At 41.4% G+C, this 20125-nt stretch overlaps 1 protein-coding gene across 1 annotated transcript in view; it reads left to right on the forward strand.

The window, feature by feature from the left end:
* The first annotated feature begins 251 nt into the window (after window positions 1-251).
* The window catches only part of LOC142750618 (olfactory receptor 10AG1-like), a 56169-nt gene continuing 36295 nt past the window's right edge, over window positions 252-20125 (forward strand). Inside the window, exons 1-2 of the mRNA XM_075859613.1 lie at window positions 252-385; window positions 17713-17891. Of these exons, the coding sequence (XP_075715728.1) occupies window positions 252-385; window positions 17713-17891 (313 nt within the window). The remainder of the gene's footprint in view (window positions 386-17712; window positions 17892-20125) is intronic.

Here is a 20125-nt window from a genome sequence, read left to right on the forward strand (position 1 = left end):
CCCATTGACTTCAATGGGTGCGTGAAAACAACGCATGCCACACGGACGGTCCTGCGTTGCATGCGCGAAAAACACGCAAGAGCTGTTATGTCCATTCTAAATAGTCTATAAAGCTACACAAAGCTTCTCCAAACCAGGAAGTGCCTGCCTTTCAACTGCGAGGGGGCAAGACTAGCCAGTGCCAGGAGAGTTGACGTGGGATATTTTGTAGTGTTTCAACACAGCAACATACTACAGCCATGCCGCGCGGGATGGATGTGGAGCGCCTCATTCTTTTTATCCAGGAGCATCCAGCAATATGGGATAATAGATGTGAGGAGTATCACAACCGGACGGTGAAGGAGGACGCATGGGAGTTGGTGGCCCAAAACCTATTTGGGCAAGAGTGGGAGACAGGCCGAACCAGTGACCGCACTCGGTTGGGTGAGTACCTGGCATTTTCTGTCAATGCCTGTCATGCCTATAGAAAACCTGGGCCCTGTATGTTTATTGCGCACATGAGCACGAGAAACTTTGGTGGAGCAGGTGCTTCCCACGTCCCACCGCATTGCCATTGCAGGGCCCTTCATTTTGGAGTGAGAGGTGATAGTTCTGATGGCGTGTTTTGTTTTTGTTTCATACACCAGTCCAAGATATCAAGACACGGTGGCGGAGCTGCCGTGATCAATTCAGGCGAGAGATGGGTGACAAGGGACGCAGCGGAGATGGGCCATCTCGCAAACGGCCCTACATTTATACAAAACAGCTGATGTTCCTGAAGGACATCATGGATATGCGCACGTAAGCATTTATGTCGTTGCATGAGTGTACTGTGTGTTTGTCCAGGTCCTGTCTGTCAACGTGTTGTTGTGGGCATTGTTAGATTTAGTACTCATACTTTTTTGCCTCCTTGTAGAACCACCGACAATTTGGAGGATACAGCAGAGGAGACTGACGTGGGGGAGTCTGTGGCCGAAGCCCCTGCTCCCAATATCCTGCCACCCAGCCCCGAGCCGACCCCCCAGGAGCCCGCACCAGGCCAGTCCGAACGGCCGGTTGGCTCTCCAGCCCAGGAGCGGCCCGTGCGAGCCCGCAGTCGGCGTCTTCGTGCCCCACAGCCCTCCACATCTGCCCAGGTGGATACCAGGGTCCTCGAGTATTTGAGGCGAGCCGCAGAGGAGGATGGCAATGATGCCTTTGGCCGCAGCATTGTGCCCCTCCTACGCCTGGTGCCGATGGACCTTATGGGCCGTCTGCAGGCGTCGATCGTCACATTGATCGACGCTTGCAGACCACCACACAATCCACATCCGTGTTTCACGGCAATCGAGCAGTGGCGAAATAGTTACATGCCGCCACCCACGGCCCAGGTGCCTGGGCAATTTCACCCTGTTCCCCATATGGCCCGTCCTCATCCATACGTGCGCCCTATGGCTCCCCACTTCGCGGGGCCCACATTCCAGCCACCACATCAGCACCACTATGCTGGCCAGGAACAACCTTCCCAGCTCCAGCATAGTGGTGCTGAAATGCAGGCATATGCCTCCCCAGCCCAACTATATCAACACCTCTGAGTGTGTTGGTGCCAAAAATTCATGGACGGCACTGTTGTGTTTGGTGCAGGCCTGGCCACGTATATTGTGTGATCCTGTTTTGCGTTTGAATTTCCTTACACCATGTTGGTGTGTTTGTTTTTTACCCCAAAATTGGGGATTGTTCCGAATACCTTATTAAAAATTTAAAAGGTAATGGTTTGATTTCGTTTTATTATTCTTTTCGACCACCCAACAGAAGGTTTGCCACACATTTCCTTAGCCTACACTATCACACACTTCTGGCCTTTTGGACCAATGCATGGACATGTGATATGAGGTTTTAGTTAATCTCTCGTGGTTTGACATTGCTTGAAAGGGATTCCAAAGTTTAGGTCCTGCCATGGGCCCTGTAGCTAAATAAGTAGACTTGAAATTGGACTTCCCTAACTGCAGTCCGCACAACAGGATATAAGGGCAAAGTAAGTCGGCAACTGTGTAAAGTCCTGCTCAAACCCCGAGAGATATAAGCTCGCAACCCGCGTCAAGGGTCCTCATGTTTTGCGAGTCCCTACCCCAACCCCAACACACAAAAGAAACCAAACAAAAAATGCCCACATCTCAGGTCGGTAGTGAGGCGTCAAAAGAACATTCACCCCTTCACAGGTCATCAGCCCCCCACGGTGCTGGTGCAGATGGGCACTCAAAATATGCCGCCAAAGTGTCACGAACTCGAAGGCCGGAGGAGACAGATCGGCCGAGAGGAATCACCGGGACATTGTCAGTGGTGTCTGCGTGTGTTATGATATAGTCAGCATCAAAGTTTGCATCATTAATGCGGCAGAAGTTATGCAGAACTACACCCGCTTGGATAACACGTGTGACATTATGCATGGACAATTGCATTGTGGACAGAAAGACACGCCACCTGTTCGACATAATGCCAAAGGCACATTCGACACATCGCCGAGCTCTGCCCAGGCGGAGATTGAACATGCGCCTACGGTCATCCAAGCCCCTTCTTGCAAAGGGACGCATGACTTGCCTTGTGAGTGCGAACCCCTCATCTGCCACGATTACATACGGGATTGGGGGCCCGCTGGAGCCTGGGAGGATGGAGGGTTCCGGCAACCCCAGTCGCCTATTCACGAGTCGCTTCCCCATTCTTGATGTACGGAATATGCGGGCATCTGCCGAGCTTCCATACGAGCCAATGTCAACAATAGAGAAACAATAATTAGTGTCCGCCAAGGCTAACAATACCATGGAAAAATACTGCTTGTAGTTATAGTATTGCGAGCCACTGCGTGGGGGCTTTCTCACACGAATGTGTTTGCCGTCAAGGGCACCAATGCAATTAGGAAATTCTGTAGCTCGAAGAAATCCCTCTGATATACTTAGCCACTGTTCTGTCGTGGGCTGAGGCATGACCGTGCTCTTTAAACTCTGCCACAACACGACACAGGTGGATGTGACAATGAACGAAATGGTGGTCACTCCCAAAAGAAATTCAAAATGCAACGAATGATAACTATTGCCTGTGGCCAGAAATCTAGAAAATAAAGAGAAAGAAAAAGTAAGGAAGAACACATGTTAGTGGGGGGCTGGTAAAGCAGACAGCGGCATGGACTAACTTATAGCAGCTTCATACATACCTCAAGGTCACAAGCAGACGTTCCTGGGGCGAAATGCAGCGTCTCATGTTCGTATTCTGGAAGGTGAGACCAGAGCGAGTTTGCTCAAGCAGAAGGTCAAATGTGGCCACAGACATGCGGCAGAAGGATCGAAATTTGTCGGGATGCCGGCGTAAGTCCTCAAACAGGGTATGGAAATGCCCTTTTATTGTACGTTGGGCCACAAGTGGGTGAACCCAAATGCGACTTCTTCCAGGCGTGTGATGCTGCAGCATGTGTCGGCGCTGGCCAAACCGACGTGAGATCATCCAGAGAAGAAGCACACGCGCCAGTGCTGGCGAAGCCATAAGAGTTGGGTGTCAAAAGCGATTCCAATTTGAAGGGAAAAACAAACACTGTGGTTTCTGCAGAGGAGGAATTAACCTTGCAAATAGATTTCTACCAGCAAGCAGGGGTTGGGCCAGCTGGCCTATTTGTAGGCGGCCGTCCCACTAATCCCCTCTGCGTTTTGTACGCGCGATGCAAACGCTTGTCGTGCGCGCGTTTAAAACGCAACAAGGCTGCGTATACGCAGTGCATACGCCATACAAACGCACGCAAATCGCTGCGTTTTTTGCGCGCGCAAAACGCACACGCTCGTGTAAACGAGGCCTTACTGTCAGAGTGACTGTGACGTCACATTGACAGTTGGAATACATTACACTACTAGGCAGTGTAATGTATTCTAGCAGTGATCAGAGCTGTAAATAAGAATAGAAAGTGTAAAACGTAAAAAAAAAAGTTAAAAAAGTTCATAAAAATGTTTTATAAAAGTGTAAAAATAACGTTTTTATTATAGGAAAAAAATGAAAATGTTAAAAAAAGTACACATATTTGTTATCACCGCATTCGGAATGACCCAGACTATGAAACTATAATGTGATTTTTCCCGCACGGTGAACGCCGCAAACAAAATAAACTAAAAACTATGCCAGAATCGCTATTTATTGGTCACCACCCCTCACAAGATGTAGAATAAAAAGTGATCAAAAAGTCACATTTACTTCAAAATAGTTCCAATAAAAACTACAACGCGTCCCGCAAAAAAACAAGACCTCCCACAGCTTTTTTTTAGTAAAATATAAAAAAGTTACGGCTCTCAGAATATGGTGTCTCAGAAAATAAACTATTTTATAGAAACGTAATTTTATTGTGCAAACCCTGCAAAACATAAAAAACTATATACATATGGTATCACCGTAATTGTATTGACCTGAATAAATTAAAATGTAATTTATTGCGCACAGTGAACACCGTAAGAAATAAAGATTTTAAAATCGCCAAAATCGCTGTTTTTTGTTCACCATAGCTCTAAAAAAAATTTTTATAAAAAGTGATCAAAAAGTTGTATATACCAAAAAATGATACCAATAAAAGCTACAGCCCGTCCCGCCAAAAATAAGCCCTCAAACCGCTCAATCGACCAAAAAAAAAAAAGTTCTGGCTCTCAGAATGTGATGATACTAAATTTTTTTTGTTTTTAACAAATAATATTTTCTTTGTAAAAGTGGTAAAATATATAAAAAAAACTTTATACATTTGGTATCACCGCAATCGTATTGAGACGCAGAATAAAACTAAAGTTGTCGTTTTTACCGCACGTGAAAGACGTAAAAACAAAATCCCAAAAACAATGGAGGAATCAGTTATTTCTGCTTGCAAATAATTATTTTTTTCAGTTTCCCAGTACATTTTATGGTACTTTGCATGGTGTCAATAGAAACTACAACTCTGCCCGCAAGAAATAAGCGCTCACACGCTCTACTTATGGAAAAATAAAAAAAGTTATGGCTCTTGGAAGGCGGGGAGTGAAAAACAAAAATGAAAAAGCAAAAAAGGATCAGTCCAGAAAGGGTTAATTAATTTCTAATAAAAAAACATTTATGACCACATGTGGAGTATTGCCGTACTCGGGAGAAATTGCTTTACAATTGTTGAGGGGCTTTTTATCTTTTATCCCTTGTGAAAATTAAAAAATTCAACATTTTAGTGTTAAAAAAATTTTATATTCATTTTCACGACCAAATTCCACTAAATTCTACTAAAAACCTTTGCGGTCAAAATGCTAACTATACCCCTAGAAAAATTCCTTGAGGGGAGTAGTTTCCAAAATGGGGTAACTTTTGGGGGTTTCCACAGTTTTGGTCCCTCCAGGGCGTTGCAAATCCGACATGGCACTGAAAACCAATCCAGCAAAATCTGCGCTCCAAAATCCAAAAGGCGCTCCTTCCCTTCTGAGCCCTGCTGTGGGTCCAAACATCAGTTTATTACCACATATGGGGTATTGCCGTAATCGGGATAAATTGCTTTACAAATGTTGGGGTGCTTTTTCTCCTTTATTCCTTATTCTATGTTTTCACAGAAAAAAAGGTGATTTTCATCTTCACAGACTAATTCCACAAAATTCTGCAAAAAAAGCTGTGGGGTAAAAATGCTAACTATACCCCTAGAAAAACGCCTTGAAAGGTGTAGTTTCCAAAATGGGGTCACTTTTGGGGGGTTTCGACTGTTTAGGCTACACAAGACCTCTTCAAACCTGACATGGTGCCTAAAATATATTCCTAAAAAAAAGGAGGCCACAAAATCCTCTAGGTGCTGCTTTGCTTCTGAGGCCGGTGGTTCAGTCCAGTAGCGCACTAGGACCACATGTGGGATATTTCTAAAAACTGCAGAATCTGGGCAATAAAAATTGAGTTGCATTTCTCTGGTAAAATCTTCTGTGTTACAGAAAAAAATTTATTACAAATTAATTTCAGCAAACAAAATTTAATTTGGAAATTTCACCTCTACTTTGCCTTAATTCCTGTGGAACGCCTAAAGGTTAAAATACTTTCTGAATGCGGTTTTGAATACTTTGAGGGGTGCAGTTTTTCAAATGGGGTGATTTATGGGGACTTTCTAATATATAAGGCCCTAAAAGCCACTTCAGAACTATGCAAACAGAAAGTAGACATACGGGGGGATGTTAACTACTAAATATTTTGTGTGGTATTACTACCTGTTTTACAAGTACAGTGAAGGAAATAAGTATTTGATCCCTTGCTGATTTTGTAAGTTTGCCCACTGTCAAAGACATGAACAGTCTAGAATTTTTAGGCTAAGTTAATTTTACCAGTGAGAGATAGATTATATAAAAAAAAAAAAAAAAAATAACATTGTCAAAATTATATATATTTATTTGTATTGTGCACAGAGAAATAAGTATTTGATCCCTTTGGCAAACAAGACTTAATACATGGTGGCAAAACCCTTGTTGGCACGCACAGCAGTCAGACATTTTTAGTAGTTGATGATGAGGTTTGCACACATGTTAGATGGCATTTTGGCCCACTCCTCTTTGCAGATCATCTGTAAATCATTAAGATTTCGAGGCTGTCGCTTGGCAACTCGGATCCTCAGCTCCCTCCATAAGTTTTCAATGGGATTAAGGTCTGGAGACTGGCTAGGCCACTCCATGACTTTAATGTGCTTCTTTTTGAGCCACTCCTTTGTTGCCTTGGCTGTATGTTTCGGGTCATTGTCGTGCTGGAAGACCCAGCCACGAGCCATTTTTAATGTGCTGGTGGAGGGAAGGAGGTTGTCACTCAGGATTTGACGGTACATGGCTCCATCCATTCTCCCATTGATGCGGTGAAGTAGTCCTGTGCCCTTAGCAGAGAAACACCCTTAAAACATAATGTTTCCACCTCCATGCTTGACAGTGGGGACGGTGTTCTTTGGGTCATAGGCAGTATTTCTCTTCCTCCAAACACGGCGAGTTGAGTTAATGCCAAAGAGCTCAATTTTAGTCTCATCTGACCACAGCACCTTCTCCAAATCACTCTCAGAATCATCCAGATGTTCATTTGCAAACTTCAGATGGGCCTGTACATGTGCCTTCTTGAGCAGCGGGACCTTGCGGGCACTGCAGGATTTTAATCCATTACGGCGTAATGTGTTACCAATGGTTTTCTTGGAGACTGTGGTCCCTGCTGCCTTGAGATCATTAGCAAGTTCCCCCCGTGTAGTTTTCGGCTGAGATTTCACCTTCCTCAGGATCAAGGATACCCCACGAGGTGAGATTTTGCATGGAGCCCCAGATCGATGTCGATTGACAGTCATTTTGTATGTCTTCCATTTTCTTACTATTGCACCAACAGTTGTCTCCCTCTCACCCAGCGTCTTACTTATGGTTTTGTAGCCCATTGCAGCCTTGTGCAGATCTATGATCTTGTCCCTCACATCCTTAGAAAGCTCTTTGGTCTTGCCCATGTTGTAGAGATTAGAGTCAGACTGATTAATTGAGTCTGTGGGCAGGAGTCTTTTATATAGGTGACCATTTAAGACAGCTGTCTTTAATGCAGGCACCAAGTTGATTTGAAGCGTGTAACTGGTCTGGAGGAGGCTGCACTCTTAATGGTTGGTAGGGGATCAAATACTTATTTCTCTGTGCACAATGCAAATAAATATATATAATTTTGACAATGTGATTTCCTTTTTTTTTATATATATAATCTATCTCTCACTGGTAAAATTAACCTAGCCTAAAAATTCTAGACTGTTCATGTGTTTGACAGTGGGCAAACTTACAAAATCAGCAAGTGATCAAATACTTATTTACTTCACTGTAGATACATTTAAATTTCGAAAAATGCAAATATTTGCAAATTTTCACTAAAATTAGTTTTTTTTCACAAATAAATATTGAATTTATCGACCAAAGTTTTTCACTAACATAAAGTACAATATGTCATGAGAAAACGATCTCAGAATCGCTTGGATTCCGGAGTTATTATCACATAAAGTTACACATGTCAGATTTGAAAAAATCATCTGTGTCCACGAGGCCAAAACAGGCTGTGTCCTGAAGGGGTTAAAGTTTTTAGGTTAAACATACATGTACTTACAGATGTTCAGACAATAATAGGCATTCCTTTTTATTATTTTGAAGAAGGCAGACTATATGTACACAAAGACAGTATAGTAAGGTGTCCACAAAATCAAGGCCACCTTGAAGACCTTTACAACATTAGCTGAACTAAAGGTCTTGAAGCAAGGATTTCATCTTTAAAAAAGTAAACAAAAGGGCTATGGGGAATGTAAAAAAGCTTCATGATGTGGTTATTTCTGCTGTTGTCAGAAAAATGAAGGTTTAGTAGGTGATATGAAATATATGCACAAAATTGACCCAGAAAGTATCAAGTATGTAGGTAAATGGAAAAATTAATTTAGTTTCACTAATAAACTAAGTCTCATTGCATGTCAAAAGTTAGTAAAGGATATTGAGGGTTGCAGTGAAAAAGATTAAAGAAAATATGGTCTAACTAGTGCAAAAATAAGGTTAAATGAGGCACAAAAGAAAGAAACAAACAGGAAGATAGGAAATAAAGAGAAAGGTGGTAATAATAATAATAATAATAAAAAAAATAATAATATTAATAATATTATATAAAGGTGCCATTATATTGATTCTGTGGGCAACCTATGTGTTAAAGCTAGTCTAACAAAAATAGCTGATTTCAGAGAAAAGTGGCTACAAGAACACGAGGTTAACAAAGACTCCTGGTGGAATCATACTTTTTCTTTCTTAAAAGCAAATAATTAGTTAAAGGGAATTGCAGGATGGCTGATGGGTATACCTCAAATTGTGTTCCAAATTATTTTGTTTTGCATACTTGGCTATATAGGCTTTCATTTGTTAATATGGCTAATGTACTGAATAACCAGGTTGATTAAAAAGACTGTTTTGTTTTTTTATGTACCTTATCTATGAGGTTTAAATAATTACAGTGAACTGTGTAAAGTTAGGTTATAAATATAGCAGAAATGTAGTTTCCTTTCAGCATTTTGGATCGCTGAAGCTTATCATTCTACAAGAAAAGGGAAGAAAAAGGCGGGGAGTGGGGGCAGCAGCTGAATGCAGTGTGTGAGAATGTTAGAAGGAATGTAAAAAGCCTTGCTATCTCTGTCTCTCTCTCTCAATTTAAATATTACAACAAGCACGGTCTGCATAAATGATGGATTGCTAAGTTATTAGGGAATAAACTGATAACTCCCATTGTGTCTCCCTGTAATACCCCGTTTTTCTCTGTCCCTCTGTCTTCGGATTGTTACCAATATTTTGCCTTCACACATAGAGGCACACAGTATGCCTGGATGGTGCTTCCCCAAGGTGCAGCAAATTCCCTTGGTATTTTCACCCGTATAATGAAAGAGCTGTTGGATAAGTGGTCCTTCAAATACTCCACTACTTGTCTATTGCAATATGTTTATGATTTGTTTTTGTGTTGTATGTCCGTTGAAATATGTGCTCTGGAAACAGTCTCAGTATTGTTGTATCTCTCCCATATAGGTTGCAAAGTATCCAGGGACACATTACAACCTTGTAAGCCCATTGTTGTTTTCCTTGATCATTGCCTATCTGTGTAAAGGATTTGCCAGACACAGCTTCTGTGTCGACGCCCGTGGGCAATCAGTCTGCACCTGCTCCTATGTCTGTGAGACTGACTCCATCTTCCACCAGTCAGGATGGCAGGCTTAGGAGTAGGAGAGCCTATCACAGCCTGGCCAGACGGAGTTAGCTCCTGCCCACTGTCTATTTATACCTGCCTTTCCTGTTCCTCCTTTGCCTGTTATTCTTGTATGCTTGTTTCCTGGCTTGCTGCTGCTGCTTGTACTACTCATCCTCTGCTTGTTATTGACCTTGGCTTTCTGACCATTCTCCTGCTCTAAATTAGGAAGATAAAAAGGAGACACGGCGCCACATAGTGCAATAAAGCAAGGGAGTATATTGAGGAATATGACCACAAGAGAATTGCTCACTCTCCTGCTCAGCGTTTTGTACTTCGTTCTCTCCTGGTTTGATTCGGCTCATTCACTACTCTTGTTGCTCACGGTATCTCCGTGGGCAGCTGCCCCCGTTTCCCTAGCTTCTGTGTACCCTTGTCTGTTTGTCTGTCTTGCACTTACTGAGCGTAGGGACCGTCGCCCAGTTGTACCCCTTCGCTTAGGACGGGTCGTTGCAAGTAGGCAGGGACTGAGTGGTGGGTAGATTAGGGCTCACCTGTCTGTCTCCCTACCCTGTCATTACAATCTGCTGGTGTATTGCCTCATACTCCCTCCAGGTTTACTGTTGTTCAAGACCATCCAATTCCACACAACCATCACTATGCCTATGGTTGTAGAGAAAGGAGGGGAAGGGGGGGATGCCAGACCCTTAATGTACAAACTTGCAAATGACAATGTCTTCTTTGATATGGAACATGAGCATGATTGTCCAAGTTGAATGCAACTTGAAGCCCAATAGTTACCAGGTGTCACTAATGTACCTTTGACTAACTATGATATTCAGTATTTTGTAGATGGATCCAGATACTGCAATGAGCAGACAGGACATTTCAGAAACCAGATTTGCAATAATCCAGGAAGGTAAGACAGTGCTGCAAAAGTCACTGGCCTCCAGCAGCTCTGCCCAGGAGGTAGAACTCATGGCACTCGCAGAAGCATGTAACTTGGGCACAGGTAAAAGGGTGACCGTCTATACAAACTCAAGGTACACCTTTGGAGTCACACATGATTATGTCAGAATAAGGGGAGCAAGGGCTTTCTGACTTTAGCAGGCAAACCAATAAAAAATGCTGATGCAGTACAATAACTACTTGAGGCACTAGCATTACCTACAGAGGTAGCCATAATTAAAGTGCAAGCGCACACAAGATTAGACACCCCTGAAGTGAAAGGAAATGCACAGGCTGACTAAGCAGCAAAAGCAGCTGCAACCCTCCCTGTGTTGGTAGTTCAAGAAGTGGGCCGAGACATGAAGGAATTGCTGTGTGCTTTCCAGACCCAAGCGCTGGCCCCTGTATAGAAATTGTGTCAGGAGACAGGAGCTGTCAGAGGCGAAAGGAGAGCCATGGCTTGTAAAGGGCAGAACGTGCTTACCACGTAGCCCTTTTCCAATGATATGCACCCTAGCACATTCCACAGTTCACACCTCGAAAGGAGCCATGAGTAGCAGAGTGTTACAACACTGGTTTGCCCCTGGATTTCAGAACGCAGCTGCTCGACATGTATAGGGTTGCCTGACATGCGCCAGACACAAATCCGGTAAATTGACAAAGACACCCAGTAAGAACATGCCTCGCCTTGATTAACCGTTCCAGCAACTGCAGGTGGACTACATACAGCTACCCAAGGTAGGTGTATATGAATATGTCCTCGTATGTACTGACTTCTTTTCAAACTGGCCTGAGACATGGCCAGTAACCAAAGCCATAGCTGAAACTCTCACATTACAGGAAACCACACCAGACACCATAAAACCTACAGATTCTAGCTGATATGCAACAATTATTACTAGAACAAGATAGAGAACTCAGGGAATACCCTGAGTCCTTGTGTTGCCAAGGACCTGTGGACGTGGGTCTAATGAAAGGAGTAGAATATGTAATGATTACCCCTAAATCTACCTTTAGGCCACATCAGAGACAATATCCCCTGAAATCTGAAGCAGAAAAGGGTATAACAACCAATGATAAAGGATCTATTGGCCTCAGGAATAATTGTCCCCTGTCCAGATTCTCCATGCAATACTCCTTTGTTTTCTGTAAAAATGGCTCCTCTTCTGTAGGATGGAGAATGATCCTAGACCTGCAAGCAGTAAACAAAGCAGTAATGCCCCGAGCATCTACAGTATCCGACCCACATACTTTTTTTAAATGAACTATTACCAGAAAACAAGTTTTTCACTGTCATTGATAAAAGTAATGCATTTTTAAGTATTCCTGTACATCCAGATCACCGGTTTTGGTTTGCTTTTACTTACCAAGAGAAAAGGTGTACATTTACCAGAATTCCTCAAGGGTATTGTGAATCTCTAACCATATTTTCACAAGCCATGTCTGCAAATTTGGCCCGATTTGAACCTCCAAATGGTAGTCAGATACTTCTGTATGTAGATGACATTTTAATGGCATCACCCACAGTAGAAGACAGCAAGGCAGATACAAAAGTATTGCTATGGTTCTTAAGTGATCAAGCCCACAAAGTAAATAGAAGCAAACTACAACTTTGGCAAAATACAGTTCGATACGTGGGATATAATTTATCCCAAGAAGATAAGCATCTAAATGAAGGAAGAAAGTCAGTAACACGCCTAATACCGAAACCTCTGACAAAATGACAAATTATGTCCTTTTTTGGTATGACCAACTTCTGCAGAAGTTGGATAGCCAATTATGCTCAACAATGGGAAAATAGAGGCATGGTAACTTCTACAGGTAAATATATAAATCATAAAGATCTTATATTGCAACTATTGGAGGCTACCAAAAGCGGTTGCAATATGTAAATGTGCCGCACACACAAGGATCCCACCCCTGCATTAACCCCTTAATGACCAGCCTATTTTAGACATTAATGACCAAGCCATTTTTTACGTTTTTCCATCGTCTCATTCAAAGAGCTATAACTTTTTTATTTTTGCATCAACATAGCTGTATAAGGTTTTGTTTTTTTGCGGGACAAGTTGTAATTTTTAATAGCACCATTTTGGGGCACATATAATTTATTGATTAACTTTTATTAACTTTTATTTGGGGGGGGAATAGAAAAAAAATGCAATTTCGCCACACTTTTTTGCGTCCTAAATTTACGCCATTTACCGTGTGGTATAAATAATACAATAACTTTATTCAGCGGGATGTGGAAATTGCCAAATTTATATAGATTTTGTATGTTTTACTACTTTTACACAGTGAAAACAATTTTTTTTTTAAATTATTAGTTTTTGTGTCTCCATATTTCAAGAGCCATAACTTTTTTTTTGCTGAAGCACTTGTGTGAGGGCTTTTTTTTTGCGGTACCATTTTGGAGTAGATGCGACTTTTGATCACTTTTTATCACATTTTATTTAAGGCTGGATTCAAAGAAAACAACAATTTTTGAATGTTTTCTTTTATTTTATTTTTTACGACGTTCACCGTGCGGGTTAAATGATGTAATAAGTTTATAGTTGGGGTCGTTACGGACGCGGCGATACCTAATATCTGTGACTTTTTTTACTTTATATTGTTTTTTAATAATAAAGCATACACTACAGGCAGACCTGGGGGCATTTATTGCCATAAAAGACAGACACTCGGCCATCTTATCACCGGGTGCCGGTGGGAGAGAGAGGGTGCTCCCTCCCTCTCTCCAAAACCACTCAAATGCGGCACTCGCTATTGAGTGCCGTATCTGAGAGGTTAAACGAGTAAGATCGATACTAATATCAATCTCACCCATTCGAGCAGGGATGCCCCCAGCCCTCAGCTACATCTGGCAGCTGAGAGCAGGGAGATTCAACGGCTCCCTGCTTTGTTTATTTATTCCGATGCAGCGCCGTAAAAAGGTTATTGCATCGGAATAAAGCCTGTTAGTGACCGCCATAAAAACACTCTAATAATGTGTGTGCCTAATAATGTGTGTTTCCCCCTCGTGCTGTCTAGGCCACTGCCATAAAGGAATATCATTGCCAAGAAGGAGGAGTACTTGGTCTGCATGATAGGTTGTACTGTTAATGTCAAAGTAACATCCACGTGAATTCCAGGACCCAAGGTTTCCCAGTAGAACATTGCCCAGAGCATTACACTGCCTCTGCCAGCTTGTCTTATTTCCATAGTTCATCCTTGGGCCATTTCTTCCGTAGGTAAGCGACACACAAGCACCAGGCCATCTACATCATGATAAGAAAATGTGATTCATCAGACCAAGCCACCTTCTTCCATTGCTTTATCAGTTCTAAAGCTAACGTGCCCTTGGTAGGCATCACTATATTGTCTGTTTTTACTATGGTACCTGTCTCATAAACTGAACTATTGCAGTATTGAATTTATATTGCATATTTTAATTTTGGGGAATTTTTGAATGGATATAACTAATGAAATGCAAAATATTTTTTTAAGTATTATAATGTGTTTCCTATTACTTATATAGCACCATCATACTACAAATGATGCATGATAGTTCGGGACAACTAATAGCAAGTTACAAGTTTGCATACTCTGCAATACTTCTATTATCAGAATTTGCACCTTTGTCACCAGGATAGATCTGATCATGGAGGACAATAGCAGTGAATCCCCATCATTGCCCAGCTTGTGGGCTTAGCCCTAATCTATTAAGGAACCATGACTGTAAGGGTATGTTTACGCGCACTATTTATGGATGTAATTCAGGTGTTTTTCGCCTGGAATTACGGCCGAAAAAAACGGTTCCAAACCATCGGCAAACATCTGCACATTGACTTCAATGGGTCTTACGGTGTTCTGTGCAGGCAGGCTTTTTTTAAAAAAAGACGGCCGCCTCAAAGAAGTGCATGTCACTTCTTGGGACGTAATTGGAGCCATTGAAAAACAGCTCCAATTACGTCCGTAATGGATGCCACGAAAAACGTGTGCACTTGCAAAAACGTCTGAAATTCAGGATATGTTTTCGCCTGATAAGAGCTCCGTAATTACAGACGTATTTTACATTTGCGTGTGAACATATTTTATTGTAGCACAAATGGCTGCTTGATAATATATAGAAATAATAATGAGCGACTTGGTAAGACGTTTCAGTCAATACACGGCCTTTGTCACTGTCGCTGAAAAAAGAAGAAAAAGTGTTGACGAGCATGAATACAGTGCAACAGCAGTATACATTAACAACAAGAGATAGAAAAAATATACAAAATTATAAATTTTTTTTTAGATGAATGGATAACATTGTCAGGGCAAACTTCCTTCTCCCTGTTATTTCACACCGAATAGCCACCTCTGTAAAATGGAAACTGAGGGCATGCATGGAAGATATGTACCAAACAGACAAATGGTGGTAGAGATCCTCCCTCAGTGAAGTAGGAAGTAAAGACTAAATTTTTATTGAACAAAGAAACACAAAAGTTTCCTCCCTAGAGATGTGGGACGTGCTTAAGCCCTATTGGCTCTATTCAGCTGTAAGTTCTTCTGTACACTCCTCTTGCATTCCAGTGGCGGTGTCTCCATAGGCGTGTTCCTCATACAGGTTCCATCTTGTTTCATTTACAAATCTTTGTGGAATATACTGATATAAAGCAATAATGTTTTTGCAAACAATATACAGGCTTATGATCCCTGACAACGTCATAGATTAAAAGGTATCAATCTGTGTCACCTAGGGCACATTCATATAAATTCTATATCCTAAGTAATAGCGTCTCGGTATTGGTTACAAACTACCTATAAAGTAGAGTAAATAAGTCATAGGTTACAAACAATGAATCTTATTGTAACAATATTGATGGCTGAGTAAGCCGGGCTAGACAGGCAAAGCTCTGTTGTAATAAGGAACATGCCCTATGATGGAGGGGGGATGTGGTAATAGACCATACCATAAAATACCGGAGAAGATAGAGACAAACATGAATGTGGTATGGGAGAAGAATATTTACCTGGTAATCAAATGAACGGTGTCAGGGATGTCCGCCGGACCTGCCCATGTGTATAAGGATCGAGCGTATTCCGCTTGTGTTTATTGAGACCTATGGCACTGGTTTCATTTCCAGGAATGGTGAGCGGCTCTGCTATTCAGATATATTGTCCGCTTATATTCATTGTCTTCCCATATTCATTGCCATAATAACCATAACTTTTTATGTCACCTTAGCTGTATGAGGTCCTGTTTTTGGCAGGAAGAGCTGAAGGTGCCATTTTGCCATGTAGATAAGTAAATGTTTAATTAAAATTATTACTTTTATTATGGGTTAAATGCAGAAAAACAAACAAACAATTGAGACACTTTTATTTTCGACATTTACCGATCACCATAAATGATGTGTTCGCTGTTTTGTTTGGGTTTTTACATTTATGGAGATACCAAATATGTTTGTGATTGACAGTTTTGCAATATTTATTTAATAAGGTAAAATAAAAAAAAAGTGTTTATTGTAATTATAACTTTTTAAAAAAAAAATTCCACCTATGATACATACAGATCTGTATTATTTGTATATTAGGCCGGTTAAGATGAAAACTATTGAGGAATTTAGTCAGAGAAAATCCCTCCATCATGAGTTTGTCCACTTTTATTTGCGTTGTAGTCTAAGTCATTGTACACACAAGACATATCATCAATAAGGTCTCATAGGTTATTTGTCAATAATTCTATAATGTATAATCCCTATGGGGCAAGTAGTTGGCTCCAAAAGGGACTGTCTTCTGCTGGACCAGTGGATCCATTTTAGTGTTTATCGGAGGATCCTCTGGTTCTCTGGTGGCCCAGTCCACCGCAGTGCCATACTATGGATCAGTAGGTTCTTCTCGTGCCACCATATGGTCCCTCAGTGAGCACACTGCTTCTAGGCATGCGTAATACAGCACGCAATGGAAAAAATCAGAATTTGTTTCTTACTTTATTCATATGAGTTCATGAGAAATAAATCTCTGTATGAATTTGGAGGTGTACAGTCTGGACCCATAGACTTTTTTGGTTGACTTATTAAGGATCAACTCAGATCTATAACACGGACGTGTGAATGAGGCTTTATGAAATGTTTTTTCTTGCTTCATTCTCCTCCTTACTGATAAAGTTGAATGATGGGAAAAATCCGTTATTGTAGTTTTCTGGGATTTAAAAAAAATCTTTGAATTTGGATTTATAATTTTAATTCAAGACACTCCAGATTATAATTACCTTACATCAATGGGTAAAAATGCAACATGTAAAACAACAAATGAAAATGTTTTTTGCAGTTTTCCATAAGAGAAGCACGATTGCAACAAAACCTTATATAAATACCATGTGTTGTTTTTTTTTGCAGTGGTACTTCATCTGTGAATCTTGCCTTATGTCAGATCAGGACAGCCCCTGTCTATATGCCCTATTGGGGCATATTTATGTTTACATTAGGGTGACTTTGCTATTTATTTATTTATTCATTTATTTTGTGTTCCATTTTCTCACCATTTCCAAGATCTCTGCTTGCTGTCATTGAAAGGGCCTATCTGCAAACCTGTCCTGTTGTCTAGACAGTTTAGCCACTCTCCTGAGTTTGTTACAATGTGTCAGAGCAGATTACATGTATCAGTCTAAAGTCCAGGCTGTGTACCTCACAGCAGATACATATTGATCAGACTGGATGTTTCAGATGTACATGTGCTGATGATCTGTGCTGCGATTCAGACGGGTCCTAGCTGAAAGAAAAATAGTCATTATAAGGTGCAACAACAGCAGTCAGCATGCTGATTGATGGTTTCCAGGTACCATTAGAATTAATTTTTTACAGTGTACAAAAAAACTCAATAGTGAGAAAGAAATCGATGTTTTCCACGTTGCCTAAGAGTCTCCAGTCCTATCAACAATGGAGGATCGCCATTGGGGCAGACTGGGCGGCCGCCCGAAGCCTGGGACTCCCAGGGGGCCTTTGGGATCTGGCCGGTTTGTTTCAATTCTCCCAAACCAGTGGTTAAAAATACAGCCGGTTTGTAAAACCCGGGGAGAAGCAGGACCCGGAACCGTTTCCCTTCACTCAATTGTTTCTACATCCTTAGGAAGCTGATACAATTGATTAGTCTAGCGCTGGCCACGGCACAGGAACTATTAATCAGCACTTTACTAATGATGCAGGCGGCGAGATTACGTCATTGCACCGCCTACGCTGTTCTGCTGGAAGAGGCCTGGTCTTTGACAAAGCCTTCGTTGCTGGAGGACAACACAGATATAAGAACAGGTGAGCATGTAATGTATTTGTCTTTTTTCAGTGGGCAGTCTTGGTGCAGTATCTACAGGGGGCACTATCTACAGGGGTAATATCTTCAGGGACATTATGTACAGGGGGCTCTTGGGGGGGCACTACCTACAGGGTACTCTATTGGGAGCATTATCTACAGGGGGCACTATCCTTAGGGGGCTCTGAGGAGCATTATCTACAATGGACTCTAAAGGGCCTTATCTACAGGGGGCTCTATGAAGGGCACTATCTATACGGGACTCTACGGGTGGGACTATCTTTAGAGAACTCTTTGGAGGCACTATTTACAGGGTGCATTATTAACAAGGGGCACTTTGGGGGCACTAACTACAGGGTTAAATATATGGGGGCACTATATACATGGTACTCTATGGGGAGTACTATCTTTAGGGGGCTCTATGGGGGCACTATCTACAGGGGACTCAATGAGGGGCACTATCTACAGAGAGCACTATGAGGGCCACTGTTTACAGGGGCTCTATATGGGGCACTATCTACAGGGGGTACTATATACAAGTGGCTCTATGGGGGAACTATCTACAGGGAACTTTATGGGGAGTACTATCTACAGTGAGCACGATTTATAGGTGGCTCTTAGTGGCATTACCTACAAGGGGCTCTAACAGGCATTATCTACAGGGTGCTTTATATGGGGCACCATCTACAGGGGCACTGTGTCTGTGGTGATTTAATTTACAATGTTTGACTGTATTATTTACAGTGTTATTTTTTTTTTTTACAGAAATTTTAGTTTTAGGAACACCCTACATGTGGCCCTAATCTTTTGCTTGGACATTCGACAGAGCTTATCAGTGAAAGAGTACATTGCGAAAATGAGGCCTAATTTGGCAACTTTCAAAATATTGGTTCCCAATTGTGGAGGCTCTGATGTGAAATAATAAAAGAAACCTCTGAGAAGTGACCCCATTTTGGAAACTACACCCCTCAAGGCATTTATTAAGGGCTGTAGTGAGTATTTTGACCTCACTAGTCTGTTCTATAAAGGATTGCGCTGCGGATGGTGCAAAGTAAAAATTCTATTTTTTTCCCTAGATATGTAATTTCAGTGGCAAATATGTCGTTCCCTGCTTGTGCCACTGGAGGCACACCCTGAAAATTGTTAAATGGGTTCTCCCGGGTATGGCAATGCCATATATGTGGTAGTAAACTGCTGTTGGGCACGCTGTAGGGTTCAGAGGGGAGGGATCGCCATTTGGATTTTGGAGCGCAGATTTTGTTGGTAGTAGTTCTGTTTAGAGTTTTACTGGTATTTCAGTTTATAATGTGGGGGTACATGTAAGCTGTGCGGAGTACATCAGGGGCATAGTCAGGTGGTATAATAATAGGGTAAAAAGAAGCAATAAAAAATTAATAATAATAATAATCCATAGATGTGTGTTATGCTGTGAAGAATCATTTCTGCACAGGATGGTGTCGCACTGATAAATGTCCTTTATTATCCCCCTTTTGGTCCACGCTCTGCACCTTTGCAGATTGCAGAATTTTGCTGGGAAGTGTTATCCTGGTATAATACGGCCGCCCTCGCTTCCAGCAGATATGTTTGGGCCCTCCCCTTCCTGGTTCCCTAATTTTAGGACCCAGATAAATCGCATCTTGAAACAGAAAAAACCCTTCCCCTCGGGCCTGCACAACTGCATATTTTTTTTTCCCTGACTTATGGGAGCCTTAACTTATTTTATTTTTTCATAAAATTGTAGTGGTATGAGGGCTGTTTTTTTGCGGAATGAGCTGTAATTATTATTGGTACCATTTTGGGGTACATGCGACTTTTTGATCACTTTTTATCCTATTTTTTGGGAGGCATGGGACCAAAAAACTGCATATACAGTGTATATATATATATATATATATATATATATACATATATATATATATATATATATATATATATATATATACATATACACAGCGTTCACCATGCGTTATAAATTACATGCTAGTTTATAGCACATGTTTATGTTTTACAACTTTTTGCACAATAAAATTACTTCTGTAAAAAGTCTGTATTTTTTCTGTCGCCATGTTGTGAGAACCATTATGTTTACATTTTTTCTTTGAAAATATACAACCCCAGCACTCACAGAGGTACGCAAAAGATCCAGATGCAAACAAATTTAAGTTTTATTGCAACAAAAGATGGTAAAGTTGAGGTGGAAAGCGACTTGGTATACCAAGTCGCTTTCCACCTCAAC

This window comes from Rhinoderma darwinii, chromosome 3 (genome assembly GCF_050947455.1).
Source record: "Rhinoderma darwinii isolate aRhiDar2 chromosome 3, aRhiDar2.hap1, whole genome shotgun sequence".
NCBI lineage: Eukaryota > Metazoa > Chordata > Amphibia > Anura > Rhinodermatidae > Rhinoderma > Rhinoderma darwinii.